The sequence below is a fragment of the Danio rerio genome, chromosome 22, assembly GCF_049306965.1.
Source record: "Danio rerio strain Tuebingen ecotype United States chromosome 22, GRCz12tu, whole genome shotgun sequence".
NCBI classification, from domain to species: Eukaryota; Metazoa; Chordata; class Actinopteri; order Cypriniformes; family Danionidae; genus Danio; species Danio rerio.
In genome coordinates this window covers 9,425,753-9,450,000 of record NC_133197.1, presented here as the reverse complement: position 1 = coordinate 9,450,000, position 24,248 = coordinate 9,425,753, and the positions used below count along the sequence as shown (strand labels likewise).

At 34.5% G+C, this 24,248-nt stretch overlaps 3 protein-coding genes across 5 annotated transcripts in view; all 3 read right to left on the bottom strand.

Annotated features, from left to right (window-relative positions):
- The window catches only part of blf (bloody fingers), a 201,498-nt gene that overhangs the window by 118,388 nt on the left and 58,862 nt on the right, over window positions 1–24,248 (bottom strand). The gene's annotated exons all lie outside the window — the stretch shown is intronic.
- On the bottom strand, window positions 5,779–11,522 carry LOC101883802 (uncharacterized). Of its 2 annotated transcripts, none has more exons than XM_073937349.1 (6): window positions 11,324–11,522; window positions 10,833–11,171; window positions 10,211–10,513; window positions 10,015–10,043; window positions 6,693–6,763; window positions 5,779–6,612 (listed from the first exon to the last, which is right to left on the bottom strand). In XM_073937349.1, exons 1-5 carry the CDS (start codon window positions 11,367–11,369, stop codon window positions 6,758–6,760), a joined length of 723 nt encoding a protein of 240 aa, XP_073793450.1. In that variant the 5' UTR covers window positions 11,370–11,522; the 3' UTR covers window positions 5,779–6,612; window positions 6,693–6,757. The 2 variants fall into 2 exon arrangements, with proteins under 2 accessions (XP_073793450.1, XP_073793451.1); XM_073937350.1 differs by having other exon boundaries at window positions 6,236–6,612; window positions 10,015–10,128; window positions 10,203–10,513.
- LOC100007813 (uncharacterized) lies at window positions 15,680–22,684 on the bottom strand. Of its 2 annotated transcripts, XM_001336832.10 has the most exons (7): window positions 22,551–22,684; window positions 22,409–22,474; window positions 21,735–22,055; window positions 18,466–18,762; window positions 18,250–18,375; window positions 18,091–18,158; window positions 15,680–15,957 (listed from the first exon to the last, which is right to left on the bottom strand). In XM_001336832.10, exons 1-7 carry the CDS (start codon window positions 22,603–22,605, stop codon window positions 15,907–15,909), a joined length of 984 nt encoding a protein of 327 aa, XP_001336868.4. In that variant the 5' UTR covers window positions 22,606–22,684; the 3' UTR covers window positions 15,680–15,906. The 2 variants fall into 2 exon arrangements, with proteins under 2 accessions (XP_001336868.4, XP_073793436.1); XM_073937335.1 differs by lacking the exons at window positions 21,735–22,055; window positions 22,409–22,474; window positions 22,551–22,684 and adding an exon at window positions 20,124–20,204.

Genomic DNA, 24,248 nt, shown 5'->3' with positions numbered 1-24,248 from the left:
CACTATAGTGTATTTGGAGTGTTTACAGATAATAATAAATCAGACATTCATTCTGAATTCCCCGTAAAGCCACCACAATTAACCAAATGTTCAAGAAAATAAATAAATATATAAAACTACATTTAATGATAACTTGCATAGACAGCAAAAGCAGGTCAAAAGCTCACATAAACATTAACCACATACACCTCCATAACAAGTTCTCGTGTACCTGCTGTGCATTTACCAAAAACATAAAACCACTCGGTTCATAAAGCAGACCACATCACATGTCTCTCTGACTTTTAAAAAAACTGTTACTGGGTCACGGTGCATGAAGACCCTCAAGTTTGCTCCACTCAAAGGCCGTATACATAAAAATAAAGATCATTTGTCATGGAAATCACCTGTTTGTTTGTAAAACTTGAGGTGCTTGCTATTCGGTAACAAACATGTGATGACACAAGCAACGCTTTAGGTAACATTGCAATTTAATCTGATCTATTCAGCCTGAGAAAAATAATGGCATCTTCTGCAAAAAAAACTGTAGAAGATGGAAAAAGATTGCTTTACATAATAAAGTCATTCCAAGAAAATGTAACTTAAACAAGCTAGTTAGAAACATTACACTTTGTCAGTAAATTAACTAATTAAAAAAAAATTTAGTGCACAGGTCATTAAAAGTACTGGTGTGTAATTATAACCACTCATTAGTGTAAAACTTTCCTGTTCTTACAAAATCATTGCTGAATCACTGTCTGAGAACATCAGTGAGTATATGTTATAATATTGTGGGGATTATTATTATTTTTTTGTTAAAAAAATATTTAGGTTAACAACAGATTAATCAATCTTTTTCTTTTGTATGATAAAATATATTAACTAAAACATACTTCTTTTTTCTTACTGTGTTGCATACTTCTTAGAAGGAACTGCTGACAGGAGGGAAATGACAGAATAAGAATAAAAATAGTGTGGGGGGCCTGTCCAAAAAGAAGTCTAGACATGTCACAAGGAGCTGGATGCTTGTAGAAGTTGTGAAATATATTGAAGATATTAACTGTTAACCTTTTAGTTCTGGTATGCAGAGAGAAGTGTTGCAGAAAGAGGAAGTATGTTTGGGTGCAACAGCCAAAGGACTGCAGAATGACTGATAAGTGACGTCACACCAAAACTCCACCTGTTAATATCAGTTGTGTATATATGCTGTAAGTTAGTTGTGAATCTCCTGAATGTAATTCTTGTATTGCATTGGTGTAACGTGACCCAGACCTCTGTCCTCAAATGGTTTATTTTTATCTAATAAATTACTAATATTTTTGACATTGAAGAAAACTTTCTCCTGACCTTTTTTTATTGAACACAAATGTAATGAATGAAAAAAAATGTAATTCGTAGGGATGCTATAATACAATACTGTATAATATTGAGCTGTTTGGTATAACCTCTACTTATCTTGACTCATGTTGAGCTTTAAATAAGGGATTATGAAGGTCCAGTAGGTTGTTATCACAGAATAAAACGAGATAGACTTATCTGTCTCTTGAATCGAAACGGAGCACTGTTGTAGACTAAAGGGCTTTATTTTTTGTGAAAACAACTGTCCTGGATGTACTTTATCCCACTTATTACACAGGTAATTGCCACAAAACATAACAATAGACACATTGTTCTGCATCAGAACAGCAGAGTCACTCGCTATTTTCAAGAAACGACTAAAAACTCAACTATTTAGTCTCCACTTCACTTCCTAATCTGCAATTGCCTCTCTGAATATCACACTAACTGTACCCCCCCCCCCCCCCAAAAAAAAAAATTACTAATACTTTCCTTCTTAGACTTTACAGACCTGAAACTTGCCTATAGCACTTATTCATTGTTGCTCTTATAGTTGTGTAAGTTGCTTCCTTGTCCTCATTTGTAAGTTGCTTTGGATAAAAGCGTCTGCTAAATGACTAAATGTAAATGTAAAATGTAAATGTTCTGAGCAATAATAATTTATTAATTATATAGTTAAATGCAAAAGCTGACTAAAACAAACAGCTGGTGCACTAAATTGTGCATTATTTAGTCACAAGTTGGCGCCAAACAGTCAAAAACACAAAGCTGACAAATGAAACCAGCTGAATAAAGCGTATTATTCATGCACAAAATGGTGCCAAACAATCCAAAATTGTCACAAGCAGATATACTGTATGAATGTGGATGAAAGGATATTTGAAGACATTCAGGTGATTCGAAGTATCTGGATGTGCCTGTCTTGTTAACTGAGTATAATCTTGGAATGTCGCAACTGACCAATCAGGAGTGAGTATTCCAGACAGCCGTATAATAATACAAAATGTTTAAATTTTTTTTGATGAATCAACATTCTAAGTAAACTATCAATACTTTACTGAAACCTTGACCTTAAACCGCGATACTATCCAAATTATGTGGAAGTTGTACCATTGCAACCCTTATAATTAGTTTTTCTCGTTTCAACCATGGCAGTCATTTTTGTAAATTACTCAGTGATGTGCTGCTAAGTTTGCTTCAGAATATTGTAGTTTGTAGTTGATTTGGGTTTACAAACTGCTACGCTTTGCATTTTTATTTAATTTTTGTTTTATTTTACCAGTTTTGTTGTGTCAGGTCTTGTGATTTTTCCCACAATGCCGGATATACCACAACTTGCAAACACAACTTATTTCTATTTTAACATGAACAACAAATATACCACACCATCTCTGCCTTTGTTTCTCGCTCTGACTAGTTTCTGCTGACAATAACACTATAGCTATTAATTGTTTTAGATTTCTAGTTGACTAAAATATATTCCTTGTTTCCATATTTTGTGCATGACTGAAGTAAAAACCAGAGCATATTTATGGTTTAACCCCCTAATTATACTTGGGGTCAATTTGAACCCATTCGTTGTTTAATGTATGTGCATATATAGTTGACATTGTTTTTTTTTTTTTTTTAATTGAATGACTTTTCCTAATTTAATGGGGGAAAACTTGGTAAACATAAAATTAACAAGACATTATTTTTTCAATGCCTTGTACACATTTTGTAACATCGGTGTTCCTTGGGGTCAACTTGACCCCAGGGTCTTTTTGCTGTACAAAACATGAGAAATATAAAAAAAATTACACATTTGTTTTGGGTGATATTTTCTCCCATATCATACACTTTGATGACAAGGAGACAAGGGCAGACAAGAGCAAAACAAACTCACAGCAATACGGATGAGATAAATGGGTCCAGCGATTGCCCTTTCTTTGCAATCCAGGCCACTGTGGATAAATGTCTGGTTCCATTTCGTGGTTGCTGTCTCTTTATACAATGCATGCCCAGCAAACCATGTTTATTTTTCTTGGTGTCAAGTTGACGGCATACATAGTGTTCCAGTCCTTGCTGAAAGATATTGTTATTATTTTTATATGTTATAAATAACAAAAAATATATACCAATAAAAAGTACAAAATACATTTATAGATATCAAACTGAGCCCAGTGAATAAAAGGTGTTAGCAGATTTCAGGGTAACAGGAGAGTTGAAACTCAGTGAAGCATAACAGATATAGCCCCCACATAAGCTCAGAGAAACTATATGGCTAAGTCTCTCTGTTTCAGTTTTGTACTTCTCTTCACCCACTCTCACTAACAATAAACCACATCCTGGCCACACTGTCAGACAGACAAACATCTTCACGTGACAACAGAAATTATATAAAGCAACACTTAACTCATATAAGCACATCTTCTGTAGCATTACACAAAATGTTGTGTATATATTTCAAAGTAATTTGAACAGACAACCAATTATTGTCAGTGTAACATCTCTTCTCACCCCCTTACAAAGAAGCCTTAGGGTAAACTTACACCAGTGCATTCAGTGAAGATGACATGGGGACCAAGACAACCAATGAGCTTTCAAGTTCATTTTGGTGCCAAACATATACACAGAAACCATGTAACACCATGCAGCGTAAGATAGTTTTTTCTTGACAAAAAATAATTTTCACGCCTAACTTTAGCTTTGTAATTGATTCTATTTCTAGGTGAATTTATGCAACAGGAAGCCCTCTAGCTTACAGCCAAGCTTTGTATAATTTCTTTTAAATTAATGGACTGTAATAAAAGGCTCATCACATTGATTAATAGGACATGTACATCACATAGACATCTATATGATGTTGCAGATATGTAAAAAATGCATCTTCCAGATTTAAATCCACACATCTATCTGACGCCACATGTCAGAGTGAAATAGATGTTTATATTATGCTTTAGGGTGTTTATAATTTCAAATGTTTATAAAACAGATTTTTCAGTAAAGCAGGGGTGTCTAAACTCTGTCCTGGAGGGCAGGTGTGACCCGCTTATTTTAGTTCCAACCTCAAATAAACACACCTAAACCAGCTAATCAAGCTCTTTCTAGGTAAACATAAAACGTCCAGGCAGGTGTGTTGGAGAAAGTTGGAGATAAACTATGCAGAACACTGGGCTGGCCCTCCAGGACCAAGTTTGGACATCCCTGCAGTAAAGGATAAAGTACATCCAGGTGGCTGCAAACACAGAATATGGCCCAACTTATCCGATGCAAAGCTGAGTTCCAATAATAAAATAAAATCACACGGAATGTGCTCAAAACACTTTCGGTTCTGAAAACGTGTGGTTTACTGTGCTTCCTATTTGTGGACTTTAGAAAACAGCAGCGCTCTGTGCTTTTTTTGTTGCTTAAGCAACCAACGTATCCAGTGGCGATTCTGGTTTAAATGGCACCCTGGGCGAACCACCCCATAAACCCCACCCCCCTTCATATTGTTAGATTTCTTTTTCAACAATTTATTTATATTTATTCTAAATAAATACAAATATTATTAATACCATTATACAATTATTATTCTAAATAAAACATTAGACAACAATTTAACAACTGGAGTGATTTGATAAGATCACTTAAGAAATCTTTTACATGAATATTAATTATGACGTTTGTATAGAATACTAAAAATAAATATGTTTTATAGAATTGTTGTTGTCTTAGACCCGACTCATGGCCGAGAATTAATGTTATGAAATCTTACCTCCCTGACTCATTATCCCTACTTTCTGCTTCATGGCCATGTTTAGTGAAAGTAACATCATCATCATCATCATCGTATTACATAAACTTTAGTTTTGTCAACTTGTAAAACTCACTGCGTGCTGACACCTCTGGACAAAAGGCTGTTACTCTGGTTTCACGATGCTTGAGGGGCACATATTTTATCAGGGTGCATGCAAACAACCAGGGTCACACAGGAGCACGTGAGGTGCGCAGGAATGGTTTTCTGCACGCATGTGTCAGTGTGCTTTCACCAGCATTGTTTTGGTTGCACATAGAATAATAAACGTGTACAAAAGATGGCAAATGTGAATGACCCCTAACGTCTTTATTAACACTCTAAATTAATACACTTGCATAAAGTAAATCGTATCTCAATGCTTTTACTAGGGGACTTTTTTTTTTCTTCATCTCCCTATGCTGCCCAGGGTGATCGCTCATATTGTCCATGCCTAAATCTGCCACTGAACTTTTCAGCAGTCTTGGTGCTAGAGCGCATGACATCAGGCATTTTTTCTGCAGTTACATTTTTTTAAATTTTTTTTTATTTGGTGCCTTATTGGATGAGTGCTGTTTTCCCCCCCATATATAGAGTAGGTTTGGCTGTGTATTATGCAAATATCTAACCTCAGGCATGCAGTTGCTCATTTAGAAGACTCCAAATAGAAGAAAGTGTTGTGAATTAGGCCAAACGTTTTAATAACTTTTTTATTGGCTAATTTGTATGAAAATGTACAATCTTATTCGTATAATTTAGTACAATTTGCTTATCCCCAATGACGGTTGGGTTTAGGGGTGGAGTTGGGTGCCACACCTCCTTTTAAGAAGGTAACATTTTCCTATGTCAGAATTCGAATTAGCCAATAAACTGACAAAACGTAAACTAGTTACATTTCCTTGTGAGATCAGGCTGATTATTCAGTCACCAGATGGTGCCCTGTAACAATGGACTTGATCAGATCTTTGTACACAGCAGATTTTTTTTTCAGACAAGTCGTCGTGGTGATATCTGAGCTGTTTTTCTTCATCCTTGTTCTCATCCCCCAGAAGAAAAGTGATATGTGCACACCTGGAGGTGCTTTATACTAGATGAAAGCACATGTACACACATCAAGCATCACCATCTGCTCAGGGGCAGCACATATAATAAACCAGGATTAAATGTGAGGGGGAAGGCTTTATTCTTATTCTATTTCACAAACCAGGTCTGCAATAGACAACAAAGCCCTTAAGAACATTGAAGCTGACTCGATGGAGCATTTATATGAGATTTCAGATCTGAGAAACACATTTGCCAAGGGTGGAAAAGTATTCTGCTATATTTTATCAAAATCTATTTTTTTTTTATATTTTGTAGTTAAAATGTAGTTTTACATCAAATAATATTAATTTTGATATTTTACTTTCCAAATATTTACTGTGAATTAATATTGGATTATAAAACAAAAGCGGTGCTGCGTTATATATTGAGTTTCACTGTTTTGTTTTCTGATAGTTGACAGCTGTCGCTGATCTGTCCACATCCAGCAAGGCTGTCTATAAAGGAAAAACACATACAATTACAAAACGACGTCCAGATATACAATAAGTCACCTATGATTCATGTTTTTACTGACCAGTGGCAGATCTGCCATCTGAAGACAGAAGATTACTTGCATGTATTCTGACATGATTTGCTGTTTTACATCTAAAGAGAGAAAAACAAAGAGATTTTGGGTATATAATTACTTTTCTGCCATCTGGTGGAATATACACGTTATGTTAATGGTCAAATTAACATTAGGGTTCATTAGGTCAGAGTTTCTCAACCGCGTTCCTGGAGGACTACCAACACTGCATGTTTTGGATGTCTCCTCTGTCTGTCACCTTCATTACAGGTCTTTTTGTTTCTGCTAATGAGCTGATGATCTGAATTACGTGTGTTTGGAAAAAGGGGACATAGAAAATATGCAGAGCTGGTGGTCCTACAGGAACATGATTAAGTAACACTGCATTAAGTAATGGTAGTTAATGTATTTACTAACATACGTGTAGAGCATTTAATAATCATAGTTCAGCATTTGCTAATGCATAACATGCGAATTCATGCTTGTTAACATCAATGCATCATGAACTAACACTGAACGACTGTATTTTCATTAACTAACGTTAACTTGCATGAACAAATACTGTAACAAATGCATTAATTAACATTAACTAATACAATATTATTGTGAAGTGGTAATACACTGTAATAAGTGATTAGTTACTTAAAGTGAGTAAACCTGTTGCCTTAAAAGAAACAAGCAGATTTTACTTAATTCAGTAAACCCATTGACTTAACTTCTGTATGTAATTATGCACATAGCTTGTAAACATAAGGCAATGAGTTTACTCTCTTTTTTAAGTAAATCCAACTAATTGCTTTTTATGAGCAAATGGGTTTACAATAATACTACTGACATTTCCAACTAACATTCAAGCATTATAAAATGTCTACCACAATATATTGGTTGACAATATCAACAACATAGACAACTGATTTTAAAGTCAGAGGGCTCTATTTTGACGGTCCATGCGCAGAGCGCAAAACGCAGGGCGCAAACGCTTTCAGGGCGTGTCAGACTGCGTTTTTGCTAATTTAAGGACTGGAAAATCTGCCTTGCGCCTGTCGCATGGTCTAAAAGGGTTTAGTTTATTTTTTTAATGAGTTATAGGTGTGTTTTAAGAATAAACCAATCAGAGTCTCATCTCCCATTCCCTTTAAGAGTCAGCTACATCGCGCCAAGAGCGCATTCGCTATTTACAGGATGCAAAGTAAGTCTAAGTGGAAAAAATGAGCATTTCACAAGCAAACAGTTAACAGTTTTTTTAACAGAAAACTGTTAAACAGAGCATCTACTGCGTGAGAATGAGAGATAATGGATCTACTTTCAGATTCGCTCTTGGATAGGGAAACCTTTACGCACAGACATCAATTAGTCAATTAATTGATAAAAATAATTAAAATAATTAATTTTGTTTGTTAAGCGCAAATTTTCTTTTCAACTATTTCTAAATTCAGTTCTAATTTCCAGCAAACGAATAAATGAATAATAATAGCAAAATGTCTTCAAAAACCTGAGTTATATCCTAAAACACATGCTGTGCCCCATATGGTCTAAAACCTGACAGGTGGGCAAATCTAAGCTTGTTTTTAATAAAACAAATATAAATATGGATATAATAAATAATACTGCTAATAATAATAACATTATTCAAAAGCAAATTGTTATGAATGAACTGAAAAAGCCTCCCGAGATGAAGACATAAAGCAGTGATTTTTCATATTTATGTAAGCTAGAAAATAATATGTATTGTAATATTTTAATCCTTTATATTTATATTCTATATCTATTCTTATTATATCCTATATATATCCTTAATATTTAAATTTTTTCATATGTAAAGATATTTGCCTATTGCTCTCTTGTGCGTATTAAGCAGTGTGTAAGCGAGGCGCAACTCTGCGCTGGAGTTTAGACCGGGTTAGTTTTGGTCTAATTTAAAATCTATTATAGTTTCTCAAAATAGCAACGCGCCAGCGGTCCGCCTCAGAACGCCTTCCTTTTTAGACCAGAACGCCTATGGGTGCACAAATGAGCGCTAATGCATTTGCTATTTAAACAGCGCAGCGCAACGCCTCAAAACGACTCTTGCGCCAAGCTTAAACTACCAAAAGACTATTGCGCCACGCCTTGCGCCACACTGCGCCGGGTGTATGATAGGGCCCATAGTTCCAGTTGTCAGTCTACTAGCACAAAGGTTAATATTATTAAACTGAAAACAGAAAGCTGCTCCTTTCTATATGTCTAATGAGGAATGTAATGAAGCGTTTGGAGCTAGAAAAAATCTGATTCTCTCTTAAAAAAAAGAGTAAAGACAAATTCTTTCAAATTTGGCCACCTTTCATACACTGTAAAAAAAAAACTGATTTTTTATGAGTTTTTTCCAGCAGCTAAAAAAAAAAGAAAAGAGTAAAAAAACGGCCGTTAAATGACAGAAATTTTGCGTAAAATAACGGATGTTAACTGTTAAATTTCTGGTAAACATCTGTAATTTAACGTCTATTATTTTACAGTAAATTTAACAGCCATTATTTAACTTTTTTTTTCCCTGCACCCCAGAAGCCGGAAAAAAAACTTAAAATTACAGATTTTTTCACATTGTATAGGCTATTTTAACTAGATCAATGGACCCTTTTTACAAGACTGTCATGATGTGTTTAAAAGGTCATCAGCATCTTAATATCCAAAGTTTACATATTTAGATTTTTAAAAAACATATGAACATTTACATGTATTTATGTGTGTATTATATCATCTTTGCATCACAAAAAATGAATTATCACTTGTGCAAGGTGTTTCTAATGCATACTATAGTCTTATAGTATTTTTTCCTTGTTCTAAAAGTCTTGATAACACCATAGTGTAGTTTGTCTTTTATTATTTCAGCAAATTTTAAAAGAAAATAATTAGTTGTACTCTCACATTCACTGTGCTCTAAGTTAACTTAACTATGTTGACTTCTGTTGTAGTGCTGCCACATAGGGAGTGTTTTATAAACACATAGTGTAACATAAAACGTTTTAATGTAAATTGCCTTATTTAAGGTTGAACGTTACACCCGTGAGAAACCCAGAAATGTGTAAAGGGTCCATATTTAGGATATATAAATTAAAGAGGATTAGCCTAATTTTGATAAATATTTCAGTATTAATTCTCTGCCCACACATATACAGAACTATTATTGCCATTTTCAGTTATCAGTATTTATTTATATATTTATTATTTAATTGCTCTCTTTTTGCCTTCGTTATTGTCAAAAAATATGAAAAATTAAATAAAGTTCAACACCAACATCAACAAAAAATAGATCATATGGTGTATTCATTTATATAATTTTAAATATAATACTCGCCCTTTTGTTGTGCTTGTTGACACCTCCTGCTGCAACAACAAACAGCAGATGTAAGCACCAACAGACACATGCTGGCAATTACAATCAAGGGAAAGTATATACTCTGGCTCAACTCTGTATATTGAACATGAAGAGACAAACTTAGACTTTCTTTTCGGCAAAAACAGCAACAATTCACTAATATTAACTTTCATACCTTCACATGTCTGGCAGAGTTGTTCAATGTCCAGATGTGTGGTGTGGTTTGTGATGGTGTTGTTGACCACACAGCTGTAGGTGTTTTTATCCTGATATTCCACCTCCAGAGGTAGAGAGAGACTGATGCTGAGATCAGACACACTGATGCTGGACAATACACTGTTTCCTTTGTACCAGGAGAGACTCACAGCACTCACATTCAACACTGAACACAACACTGAACATCTGGAGTCTGATGAACATACAGATGATGAAGAATTGCTTAATGAGTTGATGCTGATAAAGGGAATGGGTAGAGTAGCTGGAAAAGATGAAAGGATAAAGTAGTTATTATTATAAATACATCTATAAAACAATAAGCTGCAGATGCATTCTGGCAAAGCTAATCAAAAGAGAGAGAGAGAAAAAAAACAGATTGTGAAGCTAAAAATGGAAATCCCTACATGAAAACTAGTAATTTCAGCAAATATCACATATGTTTTATTAAAGTGCTTCGTAGATCATTTCAGCTCCAGTTTTTCACATTCAAATTATTATTAGCATTCTGTATTGAAGTGGTTGTTGTACAGCATTCAGTATACAAGTTTGGACTAGAAATAATATAGCAATAATATACTCACAATAAACAATGACATTAAATCTTTTCATTGAGTTTTTTTCACTGATCACAGTCAGTTCATAAAGTCCAGTGTGTTCAGTGCTGATGTTTCTGATGGTCAGAGATCCAGTGTGTTTGTCCATTTGTAATTTGTCTTTGAATATTCCACCATTAAAGACAAAATTTATGTTTACTCCTATTTGGTCCCTTTTCATGATTTCAGCTATTCGAGTGCGTTGATGTCCAAATTTCCACAATATCTGATCACCTTCCCTCACTTCAGTAACATCAGTGTATAGTGGGACCGAGTCTCCCTCAGTCACCAACACTGATTTAATTTCATCTGCGTCCCCAAACATACCTGAAACATAAATACAACTAAAAAGATTAAGTAAAGTGTAAATATGTATTTACATAAATAGTGCAGTGTATTTTAAAATGACAGTCCTACTTTTAGCATCAAAATCACGAATGCATCAAGGAGGAAGGTAAAATTAAATCAAGCACACTTACAAATGATAAAATGTACACGTAGAATGAGGAAAGCAGCGTTTAACATCTTGAAGATGTCTCCTCTGGGTGCTATGGTAAAATCTGTAAAGAAATAATCCAATACCTCAAACTATCTGCTTTTTATTTGTTGATATGTACACTTGCAGACTGCAAACTTATAACTAATAACAGTCAGAGACAGTAATGTACCATGACTGCCCTAAAAAAAGACAGGCCACAGATTTTACCACAGATGGAACTAGTGCATGAGACGTCACATATTTCAAACAAACACACACACACACACACACACACACACACACACACACACACACACACACACACACACACACACACACACACACACACACACACACACACACACACACACACACATACATGCACACACAAGTTGGTTTTTGTCATTTATGAGGACTCTTTAGGTGTAATGTATTTTATACTGTTTAAAATCACTTTTTCAAGGCTTTAAGCAAACCCAACCCTCACAAAAAAAGCCTGTGGCAAATATTAAATGTGAAACTAACCATGGTAAGTATGATTTTAAGCAGTGTTAAATGATGAGGACACAAGGTACAGCTAAAGTTCTAAACATAATAGTTTTAATAACTAATTTCTAATAACTGATTTATTTTATCTTTGCCATGATGACAATAAATTATATTTGACTAGATATTTTTCAAGATAATTCTATACAGCTTAAAGTCACATTTAAAGGCTTAACTAGGTTAATTAGATAGGCAGGTTAGGGTAATTTGGCAAGTTATTGTATAATGATTGTTTGTTCTGTAGACTACTGGGAAAAATAGCTTAAATGGACTAATAATTTTGATCTTAAAATGGTTTATAAAACTGCTTTTATTTTAGTCAAAATAAAACAAATAATATTTTCTCCAGAATTAAAAGTATTATCAGAGATAATGTGAAAATTTCCTTCCTCTGTTAAACATCATTTGGGAAATATTTATAAAAGGAAAAAAAATCAAAGGGGGCTAATAATTCTGACTTTAAATCTATGTCCTCATAAACCATCTCAACGTTGTCATACATGGGTCATATTTATATTTGTCCTCATTAACCACATATGCACACACACACACACACACACACACACACACACACACACACACACACACACACACACACACACTAAAATCTAATGTTTTTTTTAGTAATTATGTAGATTTACATAAATGTAAATATATGTAAATGTCTCAAAATGATCCAGGTTTCCCACATAAGTGCTACCTGTTGGCCAGATATTAATGTGCAATTTAAAAATAAAAATAAATGAATAAAATACATTTTAAGCATTACAGCCGAACTTTACCCGCACAAAGACAATATAATCACATAACCAAAAATAGTATCTCATTCAAGAGTTCACACTTAGCTGATGATTGATTATAAAACTTGTTTGGCATTGTGTCCTGGGAGAGAGCCCTGAGCTCAAAAGATCCTCGAGCCTGGGGCTCCCTCCTGTTTGCAGGGCGAGAGAAGAGTTTGAGCTCGGGTATATCTCGAGAACTCCCCTGCTGTAGTGGCTAACGAACAGATAGTGATTGCTCTTAAGAAATAATTACTTATTTGGAGCATGTCTATGGTGCCAATTTGGATTAGTCAATAAACTTAAGTTGCTTGTTTTTGGACCCTGGGGGAAACCCACGTAAGCACAGGGAGAACATGTAAACTCCGCACAGAAACGTCGGCTGGCTTGGTAAGGACTAGAACCAGTGACGTTCTTGCTGTAAGGCAACAGTGATAACCATCGGACCATTGTGCCACCTATCCAGGAAAGGAGGAGGAGTAGGGGTGGAAGGGAGGAGTCTTCAAAGCAAAGATGGCTGTCATATGGAACTTAGGTTATTTATAGTGGCTTAGGAATCGTCTGATTGGTGAATCATAAATTTAATAATGTGGGACCGGCCGCAAATAATCATAAGCATGTGATCCTCTCGAAATTAGCTTATAAATAAACTTCACTAAATAGTAATCCCAACAACATGCATAAAAGTGACACAAAAAATAGTCAGTGTAGAAAGAAGGAAATTTTTCAAAATGTTTATTTGACACAAAACATAACATTAAAAGTCTGGAATACCACACAAACAAATATCTACACAACAATATATTAAATAAAATTTAACAAATCAAAGCAATACTTTGTGGAAATATAACTGCCTGGTCGTGTTCAGTAATAATACAATGTTTATCCACAATTATTGTGTACTATTATATTTCGAAACAAATCAAAGCTAAAATCTCAGATTATCATTGTAAAATGATATTTTACAAAGATCTTAAATTAGTTTGATGTTAACTCTTTCAGAATACAGAGATAAGGTCATCAACACAATGATACTTCCTCATCAGTAACATTGTTTGATCATGACAACCAAATTAATGCATTTTACTTTTGGAAATGTCACAAACAGTCAGAAGAGGGAGCCACAAACACAACAAACTCATGTAAATTATAAATATAATTGTAATAAATAATGTTCTCCCAAAGGGCAAAACGACATTTTCCACAATGGTAACAAATTATATGTTTTGATCCTCAAAAGCGTAATGGACATACAATTCTGCTTTGCAACACTGGAAGACATTTTTCAAAACATAATTATAAATAAATATAATAAATAAATAAATCAATAAATGCAACCTTCTGAACAGAATAGACCCAATAATAATTAAAAAAGAACAAATCTTAATACTTTCTCCTAATACTTTGCAAATGTAGTTCAACCAAGATAACTATGTAAATGCCAGTAATATATTTTATTTAGCATTGAATTTCTCTGATGACTTGGCAAGTGGAGACAGTATTGAGGTTGAATCAGGTTTACTAAGCTTCTCATGAACCTGCTGAAAGCCTCTTGAACAATAGGACAACTCTGTTTTTTTTTTCATTTCTAATAAATATGAACATTTTTTTTTTTTTTTTGCATTGGTGCCATGTAAAACTATTTTTTCCAATAGCATCTGGCTGTAGACTTGCAGTTTTAGACATATGCATTCAATAGAGATAGTGATATCACTTAGAGGGTTAGGGTTAGCGGCAGGGTTAGGTGTACACGCTCAAAGCATTGCATACAGTCTCAGCTTGCATGTGCACCCAGTCTGCAGCCAGACCCTTTTCATTTTGGCTTCCACCATGAAACTCTTTTTAGAAAACTCTATTTTCTTATTATTTTATTATTCCTCAAAATAAAAACAAAGCAAAATGGTTCTTTTAAAGAACTTCTAATGTTCTTTGGGGAACCTTTTCATAACATGAAAAAGGTTTCTAATTAATGACCCTTTTTTCACCAAGGCAATTTGAAACAAAATGATTATTTGTCTTTTAACCACCAAAATACCAAATCTAAACCATAAAAGCTTTTCTTAAGTGTAAGTTAATTATTATTATTAGTCTTGGGCAAATTATTGCTGGTCTGAAAGTAAGAAGTAAGAATCTTGGCACTGGAAAAAACAACTTGCTGGGGGCTAAGGGTGTGGCTACTGTGACCAATAAGACGAAAGGAAATCTTTCCATTGCAATATTTGAAATTGCAGCAGTTGAACTTATTATGGTTTCAGTCTATTCAAATAACGGTTTGTTGTAGGGAAGACATCATTCTCTATACACACTATGGCACTTTATGAACACGTTGGTTTCACTGTGTTTGGATAGTGATATTGTTTCACAAAGTTGTAAACATTTATAGCAATGGATTGCTGATAGCGTGTTTTGTATCAGTGCTTCTGCTTTGTGTTGCTGGGAAAGATACATTTACTGATGTCTGACCTGGCTCTACGGTGGCTTTAGCTGATGGAAAAGCAAAGCACGTCTTACAAGGTTCACCAGACCAACCAGCTCCTAACCGACAATAGCAGTGGCTCTGAATTAGCGCCTGGCTCGTTCTTGCTTATACCTTTTTATTTTAATCTACTGCAGTATTAAAAGGTTCTATCATGTTAAAGGTTCTTCGAGGAACCCTCAATGCCAATAATCAGAAACAAATGAAATAAAAACCAACCATATTGATTCTGTTAGCTCACATTGCCAGTTTTGTGACAGCGCATGTCTTTAAGAAAAAAATGTTTGCCATTCTAATCTAAAATCTAAATCTGAAAATGCACTTCCTGTGTTGTTTTCAGTTAAATTCTCAGATTACATGATTTTGAAGTATTGGACATGGTTAACATACTTAATTACACCCCTACAACTCTCAGTTTTGACAGCAAATAAAAAGAATGAGGAGGAGGTGTGTGTGTTGGATTGTAATAACTTATCTGAAACCCTTTTACTGACCTTTCTGTATGGAAGGCTTTACATTCATTCAGCTCGCAGTAGAAAAAAAAACAAGCCACATCCACCGTCTCATTTAATTTTTCGTTTCTCTAGGAATCGATTCACAATATGAAAAAAACAGTCGCAGCTTCTGGTTAATGTGGACTTTACTGGTGTGTATAGCATGAATACTGAAACCATACTGACAGTTGCTGCAGTTTTGCATTGCTACAGTATACCCTCATCCATTCCAACATGCTGCTGCTTCCTGAAAACAACAGGGCATTCTCTCCATGACCAGACTTGCTCATCATCTCAGAAACACTTCTGAATACTCGGTCTGATCCAGTCCCTTAGTTTTCTGAAACAAAAGAGACACGCAATAGGAAAATATATAAAACCAATGATTCTAATATACACATTTAACACATAAAAGAGCAAATTTACAAAGTAACATCAGCTATACCTTAAAAAAAAAACTGTTAATGAACATATTCTTTATGAATATCTTTATTCATGTTCTTTTAACAAAGTTTTTTTATGCTTTTGAATTACTCTTACATGATAAATAAGGCTCATTGACTATCAATAGAATCCAAAATGTAGCCTAGACCAGTGGTTCTCAACCACATCTCAACCACCAGCAGTGCGTGTTTTGGATGTCGCCCTTTGGCTCGTCCTGATTTTGCCAAGTGCTAGTTATCCTGAGAAAAATATATTTTATGATGACCCAGGGACAACAACTTTATCAACCAATCAAACGTTATCATGTCATCATTATGTTACTCGTTTGCTTTTCTGGAAAAAAAAGGGCAAATGCATAAACATATGAATTTTTCGATCATTACTTCTGTAAATTTATAGAAGAAAACCGGTGATCTTACCTTTTCGGGTGTTTTTGGCGGACTCTGCAGGGGGCACATAATGATGACGTGATAACGTTTGATTGGTTAATAGAGTTGTCCCTGGGTCATCATAAAATATATTGGTCCCAGGACATCTAGCACTTAGCAAAATCAAGTTGAGCTCTCCTTTGTCTGTCACAACCATTAAGCTGTGGTCACATTAGAGTTTGAGCATGCAAAATTCTGTCATTCGGCGCTATGAAATGGGGCAGGATTAAACAAGCTTATTAGACATTTTTAAAAGCGCGCGATTGCTCAGTGTTTTAAATTTCTGTCCAGAGATGTCATGTTTTGATCCTCGACTGGTCTCATGCAGTCAAGTGATGCAATTTCGCAGGTCAGAGTTCACCAAGCTTGAACTTTGCACCGCAGCAACCTGCGAAACTTGACGCATGACCCTGCGTTTCCGGTCTGACGCATTCACGTGCGTATGAATGGAAGTCTATGGGAGGAAAAGCCCAGTGTGACCGCAGATTTACAAGTCTTTCAGTCTCTGCTAATGAGCTGATGTGAATGTTGAATCAGGTGTGTTTGGTTAAGGATCATTAACCGCCAAAGTTCAGTTCCAAAACACAAGACCAGAAGATGTAGGACTGTATGTAGGACGCATGCAAGTTTCTGCATGCATTCTTGGAATCAAGGATACGTGGATGCAGACTTGAGCACTGAACTCGCTTTAGAAATCCCAGAAGTCGTTGTGACTGAATAAAGAAGGTGGGAAGTGCAAGAATTATTTTTTTTTTTAGATTTTTTTTTTAAGGTCGGCGATATAACTTATTTGAGACGGTGAAAGTAAACATTACCATGAAAATCTTAATGAAGGCATAAACACATTAGGGGTGTTTATTTGCTGATTTTAATTTTAAAATCTGTTTTATTTATATTTATTATATATATATATATATATATATATATATATATATATATATATATATATATATATATATATATATATATATATTAATATATAGTTAAATATATTAAAAATATATATAAAAAATAAATAAATTGTCATGTGAGTGCTGCAATGTTTAATAATTTTTTGTTAAAAATGCGTGAAGGTCATGTGACCATCAAGAAGAATGCAGCATCTTCTGGGTTCTCAGGTTTGTTCTTCCAAGGTGACTTGGCAAGACAAATCTTCACTAGAATGCAAGTCCTTTTTCTGCGCTCTTGGAATCGAGAAAAAGCCATGGAGAATGTGCGGAGCTGGTGGTCTTACAGGAATATGACTGAGAAGCACTGGTCATGTTGAGTTTCTTATTCATGTTAGTGCATGACCAGAATCCACAGAACCACTGAAGTTGAAATCAACAGCAGATGATGAGGTTGACCTAACATTTTAAAGCATGCTGACACACGAATAATCCACCTTTTATTTTGGTTTAAGGAAGGGATTTAATTACACATAAACGCAAAACAAGCAAGCATCAGCACACTAAAAGTTCCATTTAAAAATGAGGGTTAAATTCTGCACTATACAGCATAAAAAAGCCCCAAACAGACATGCAAACAATACCAGCTTAGCAAGATTTCTGCCAACTAAGAGATTTAGATCAAAGACGAAATTAAAAGCAGTGATATCTTACAGTATCTGGAGCTCTGTGTGTAGTAAATGTTGCATCAGTATAAACGACCTCTTCTTCTGTAGTTTCAACTGTTTAATTAATTCAGAAAATCACAATAATAAAAAAGAGAAATGGGTAAGTTCATTTGATGGCTTTCTGGTGTAATGAAAGATAACTGACTTGCTGGTTTGTTGTTCCTCCTGTGCCAGAACTTCATAACTCCAACTGTGACCACCAGCAACAACAACAACAACAGGACTACACCAGTAATTATTAGAGCTTTCTGAATAAAGAGTTGTCTGGTTGCTGAAATGCATTAAACGCAAACAACAATGAATCACAGCAGACTTTAAACAGGGTACAATAAAAGCAGACGACTCATAATTATTCACAGACCTGAACATGTCCCGCATAGCTGAGTAATGTTGAGGTGTGTAGTCTGGTTTGTGAATGAGTAAGCCACAACACAGCTGTAGGAGTCATCCAGACACTCAATCTCCAGAGGTAGAGAAAGACTGATGCTGAGATCAGACACACTGATGCTGGACAATACACTGTTTCCTTTGTACCAGGAGAGACTCACAGCACTCACATTCACCACTGAACACACCAGCGAACAGTTCTGGTTTAAGGATCTTTTTGATACTGAAGGGTTTGGAGGAGAATCGCTGATCACAGGAACAGTTAGAGGTGCTGAAAAAGACAGAAAACTGTGATCAGTAAATGATGTACATATATGCGCATCGAGTTGTTTCTCTATAGAATTCAATGCGTATCTAGAGGCTGTGGTATAAACTGAATTCAGAACAGCTAGTGGGCGTTGCCAAGCTTGGCATGGAGCAGAGTTGTTCTAAATTAACTGTAAACCACATTGAATTGGATGGATTATACTGTAAGACGGTTACTCATATAAATAGCAATGGCTCACAACAAAATAAACAAAGCAAATGAAACTGTTTGGCTCAATTATGATTAAGATATGGTTTCCAAGCAATGGGCGAATGTGTATGTTTGTAGGGTGATTTTGAACGCCATTATTAATGACATAGTATTATCCATTTTTTAAAACAAGTTCAACAAGTCGTTAACAATGGAAGCTTAAGGGCTTTTGAGGGTTTAATATTTCCTTAAGTAAGTTTTTCCTTATTGAAATTGAGTTTTTTTTATTTTAGTCAGCCTTACTTGTATCCTTACCTAAGTATTTTATTTATTGTTTTATAAAACGGTACTTTTACCATTCTACATTGAGCAGAGTTTCTCTCTACCTATGACATTTAATGAACACAATTTTAATGATCATTTTTTAATGTCTTTTTTACGAGGTTGCAGTTGTTACTTCTGAAAGATTGTTAGTTTGGTTTGTTGGACTCGCCAATCTACGTTTATTACAGAACTAAAATTTTTATGACTCAATTAAAAAGTGAAGTCCCTGCCATATTGGTATTTCCTACTATGCTCATGCATTCTGTTAAATCAATAGCAAAATATATGATTTTAGCCTTAAAATATTTATGATTAGCCTTAAGGCAGGGATGTCCAAACTCAGTCCTGGAGGGCCGGTGTCCTGGAGAGTTTAGCTCCAACCCAAATAAAACACACCTGAAGCAGCTAATCAGAGAGGAGTCTGGCTGCAGACTTTGTGCATATGTAATCTGAGCTGCATCCAATGCTTTGTAATGTGCTCACCGAACCCCACCCCTAACCCTACCCCTCACACTAGCTCCATTAAGAGCATTGTGTCTGACATTGCATTTCTGAGCGATGCAATCTCAGCTTGCATCATAAAGGCTGCATCCAGATACTATTGGACAACTAGGGTCAGATCCAAAATCAGCTTTTAATAGAGTAGTCAGGCACGTAAATACAATACAGGTGCACACTGTAGCACAGTGGTCATTAACCATTTTATCACAGCAGACCGGTTAATGTTTTGACAATTTTTTTGGGGTGGTTCGTATGTCGTACGTTTTGGTGGTTTGTATGTTTTTAGGCAACAAAGTGGCTAAGACAGTTTCTACCCGAAAGAAACTTTACAAAATACATTTGTTTCTTACTCATTTTGCTGCTGGTGGGTTAAATTTGGACGCTCAAGAGACCGAGACATTAGCAAGAGAATACAATTATTTTTCAAAATAAAAGATTTTTTCAAAATAAAAGACCGTTCAGATTAATGAAATGGAAATAATTCATGATTTCTTGTGTGGCCTGCTACCAATTGCCTGGTGGATGAGGACCACTGTTGTAGTATACAGAAAATACAAAGAGTCTGCACTGCATATAAAAAAATCATAAAAAAGGGCAAATGACTGGCAGCTATGTCTGCCAAACAAAAACCATAAAATTACTATAAAAATCTATTTGTTGAAATAAAGTGCAAGAATAATAAATCTACAGATATTTTTAATTAAATGTTAACAAAGAAACACTGTTATTTTACAAACTTTTTTTCCTAGATTATTTGGCCAGTCATTTTGTCTTTTTTTAAACCTTTTTTACTTCTTTTTTTTTTTTTTTTTTTTTACAAAATAAAAAAATACATTTACAAGAATAAAAAAAAAACATTCATAAACCCTATAGCAAGGTGCACAAGTAAATAGAATTTATTACTTTAATTTAACATAATTTTATATGTATTTAAAAAACAGGAAAAACACTGTAAATAACATGACAATTTTATTGCATAAAACAGACAAATTGCTGTAATTTGTCATTAGTTATATAATACATAAAATAACAGTTAAGCTGTTATTTACATATATTGTTTGTAATTTTTACAGATTTTTAAATATAATTTATAATAACAGAAAAAATACTGCATAAATAATACAATAATTTCCCTGTATGAAAACAAAAATGAAAATCTAAAATGAAGGCCACAGTGTTAGTTTAGAGAGATCGTTTTTCAATTTTACTGAGTTTTGAATATAATTTAAAATGACAAAAAAAAATTACTAATAAAATTTAGAGATATTTTCTGTAAAATTAGTTTTTTGTTACAGTGTGTGTAACAAGCAAATGGGTCGAGGCTAGCAGAAAAACAATCATAAACCTTATAAACAAGCAAGGTTTAAAAAATGGCAAGGCAAGAAAAAACATTTCATAATGCACATTACAGTAACAAGACTCAACTAGGATGTGTGTGTAAATGATTTGTTTATAGTCCATGTAATCAGTGGTGATGAACTGCAGCTGTGTGTGTGTAATCAGAAGATAAACTGAAACTGGTGTGTGACTGCTGGTCATGATGAGATTTGTAGTCCAGTTCAGTGGCAATTGTGATGTTCAGAGTGCCCTAGTATGTCTGATGGGCACTCTACTTGGTGATTGAGAGTTGCAGTACGGATAATTTTCCAAAAATAAAAAATTAAATTTAAATATGAATAAAGTTGGTGTGTAGCCTACACTGTAAAAAGTGATTAGTTAACTTGAAAAGGTCGATTAAACCCATTGCTTTTACAGCAACTAGTTGAGTTTGTGTAAAGTGAGTAAATCCATTGTAAGGTTTAAGTTAATTCATTTTAAGAAAACAGGTTTTAAAAGTAAATTAACTAATTGCTTTTTACAGTGTACATTACATACAGTGTGTATACAATTTTTATCTACTCTACCAATATCTGAACATTAGAAGTTGCCCACATAAACAAATTAATTTATGATTCACTCACCATAATCAGCAATGTTAAAATGTCTGTGTTTGACCCCTCCACTGATGATCATTAGTTTATAAAGTCCAGAGTGCAGTTTGTTGATGTTTGTGATGATCAGAGATCCAGACTTCTCATCTAACTGTAGTCTGTGTCTGAATATCTCATTCTCATATATATATTTTCTCTCTTTATAGATTTCAGCTATACGAGTCTCTGTATTTTTAAGCCAAAATGTCCACAGTATCTGATCATTGCTCTGTATTTTAGTAACACCAGTGTTTAGCGTGACAGAATCTCCCTCAGTCACTGAAACTGTCTTTGGTTCATCTCCACGAAAAACTGAAAAAAATAATACAAACCGTAAGAGATAACAAATCACAGCCGTTTGTAAAAAGTTGGCAGGAAAGCTTAAGACATATGGTGTATGACATGCACAATGAACAAAAAAAACATTTGAGCTGTGGGTAATTCACAAGCAAAGCATTTAGTGAAAATGATATTTACTGGTGTTGTACTTAAAAAAATAACTGCAGAAAAATAAATAATTTCCAAATGCTTGCATACTTGCAAATATATCAGTTTAACAATGCTATGCTTAACTTCCTTTTGCTGCAAATTGCTATGCCTTGAGATTTAGCCTATTCTTTGTCTGTTCTGCATGCTATATGGCAAATAATCACTTAAAAGCAAACCTGCTGGTGATGTGATTAAGTTCTCTACAGTGTTTGTCTGAAGTTGCTGATGTGTCAACATAAAACCTGCAAAAGATGTTATACAGTTTAAGGGCTACCAGTAAATGCAGGAACACAAGAGCTGAAGACAAACAGAACTTACCCTCTAAAAGCCACAGGTAAAAACAGACACATGTGTAAATCCCCCTTTTTAACATCTCAGAAAGGTTACATTTGAAAACAAAAAAAGCTCAACATTATTGCATTGCAAACCCCATACAGACAAGAAATGTGTGTGTGTAACTCGGGGCGGAGAAACCAGATTTCAGTAGTTTGAAGTCTGTGTTGGGGGTTGAGAGAAGGGTTGGGTTAAAAAGGCTCAACCACAGAATGTTTTACTAACAGCCTCACATGTTTTCTTTATTTAGCCTATATTCAATTTTCATCTTAAGTCATTTTATGACAAAATGGAAAAGCATTTTGTGGCTATGCAATAGTATTTCATTGTCTTGTGTCTGTGATGCCGGCTGTGAAAGATTTAATAGGGCTAACTGTTAATTCATCCGAATTAGGCATGGGATGATAATCATAGGTATACTGCAATTTGGGAAAGACAAGGTTTTAAAACCACTCAAATTTTCTGGTATACTGTTCCTATTGTATATATAGATTTTTAATTTTTTTTTAATTTATTTATTTATTTTTATTTATTTATTTATTTTTTTTACTATTTTAGGACAACAGTATCTCCAGCAGAAAAAGATATCCAGATATGCTGTTTTAAATTATTATTTTTTTAAAATCTGTGTTTATGAACTAATGAAGAAAGCAGAGGTCAATGATTTATTTAAATTATTATTTTGCCTGACATACTGTAACCAAATATTATAGATGTTTTTCAAAAATAAAATATATTGTGTTCAAAGGGGGAAAAAGACATTTATGGTATTTTTATTCAAGGCTATCATACTGTCAGAATCTAATACCGACCCATGCCTAGTCTGGATTGGTGTTTCTATAAAAGGACATTGAATGAGCAGCAACAACACTGTTCTAATGTCCAGGACACAACAAGATGGCGGTCAGCTTTTGGGCTTCATCAATCCGTCGTTTTAGCTTTGATCCGGCTAATTGGTTTGGTGTTATCTACACGTTGCCACTCGTCAGGTTAACGTCCATTTGAAGTGTTCTCAGGCTGCTTTTTGGTCCAGGTGAGACTAGACATTAGCCAATTTGAGACAACAACACAGTCTGTCAAGTGTTTCACACAGATGAGAGTTTTCTCCATAGTTTTATGCCAAAGCGTTGCCACCCCTCTGTGGCTGCATAGTTATGTGCTCTTTTTTTATAAAAGAAAATTGCAGTGAAATGCCATTCGGTTTCTAGAGAAAGCTAGATAATGTCATGTTTTTTCAGACAAAAATCTGTAGTGTAGCAGTATTGAGATGTGTGAAATTCATTTGAAACTGAAAAATAGGCTATACAAAAGTTTGGGCACCTTTTTTTTTGAGTGGATTACAAAATCTGCAGTCACCTTGATGATAATTGATTACAACACAAAATTGATTTGAGGGATTCAGTGAACCTTAACATTCCCAACAAAAGTGCAACCAGTCATGAAAAAGGATATTAAAGATAGCTGATTGCTAGTTGTGCTTCTCCTTATTGTGAACCATGATGTAGAAACATGTGGACCACAAAAGAACTTGCTAATGACCTAAAAACCAGGATTATTCATCAACATAAATTAGGAGGATACAAAAAGCTGTCATAAAGGTTTAAAGTCTCACACAGTAAGAAAATTGAAGGCCACAGGAACAGTTCTTTTGAAGGAAAGTTGTGGTTGGCCAAGAAAAAAAAT

Bases quoted from the DNA above. Each gene is read 5' to 3' on its own strand.
- LOC101883802 (XM_073937349.1), bottom strand. From the start codon at position 11,369: ATGTTAAACGCTGCTTTCCTCATTCTACGTGTACATTTTATCATTT. The intron at 10,514-10,832 runs GTGAGTATATTA...CATCTTTTCCAG, and splicing joins ATTTAATGTCATTGTTTATT to CTACTCTACCCATTCCCTTT. The intron at 10,044-10,210 runs GTATGAAAGTTA...TTGTTGTTGCAG, and splicing joins ACTCTGCCAGACATGTGAAG to CAGGAGGTGTCAACAAGCAC.
- LOC100007813 (XM_001336832.10), bottom strand. From the start codon at position 22,605: ATGTTAAAAAGGGGGATTTACACATGTGTCTGTTTTTACCTGTGGCTT. The intron at 22,475-22,550 runs GTAAGTTCTGTT...CATCTTTTGCAG, and splicing joins TTACCTGTGGCTTTTAGAGG to GTTTTATGTTGACACATCAG. The intron at 18,763-21,734 runs GTGAGTGAATCA...TGTCTTTTTCAG, and splicing joins TTTTAACATTGCTGATTATG to CACCTCTAACTGTTCCTGTG.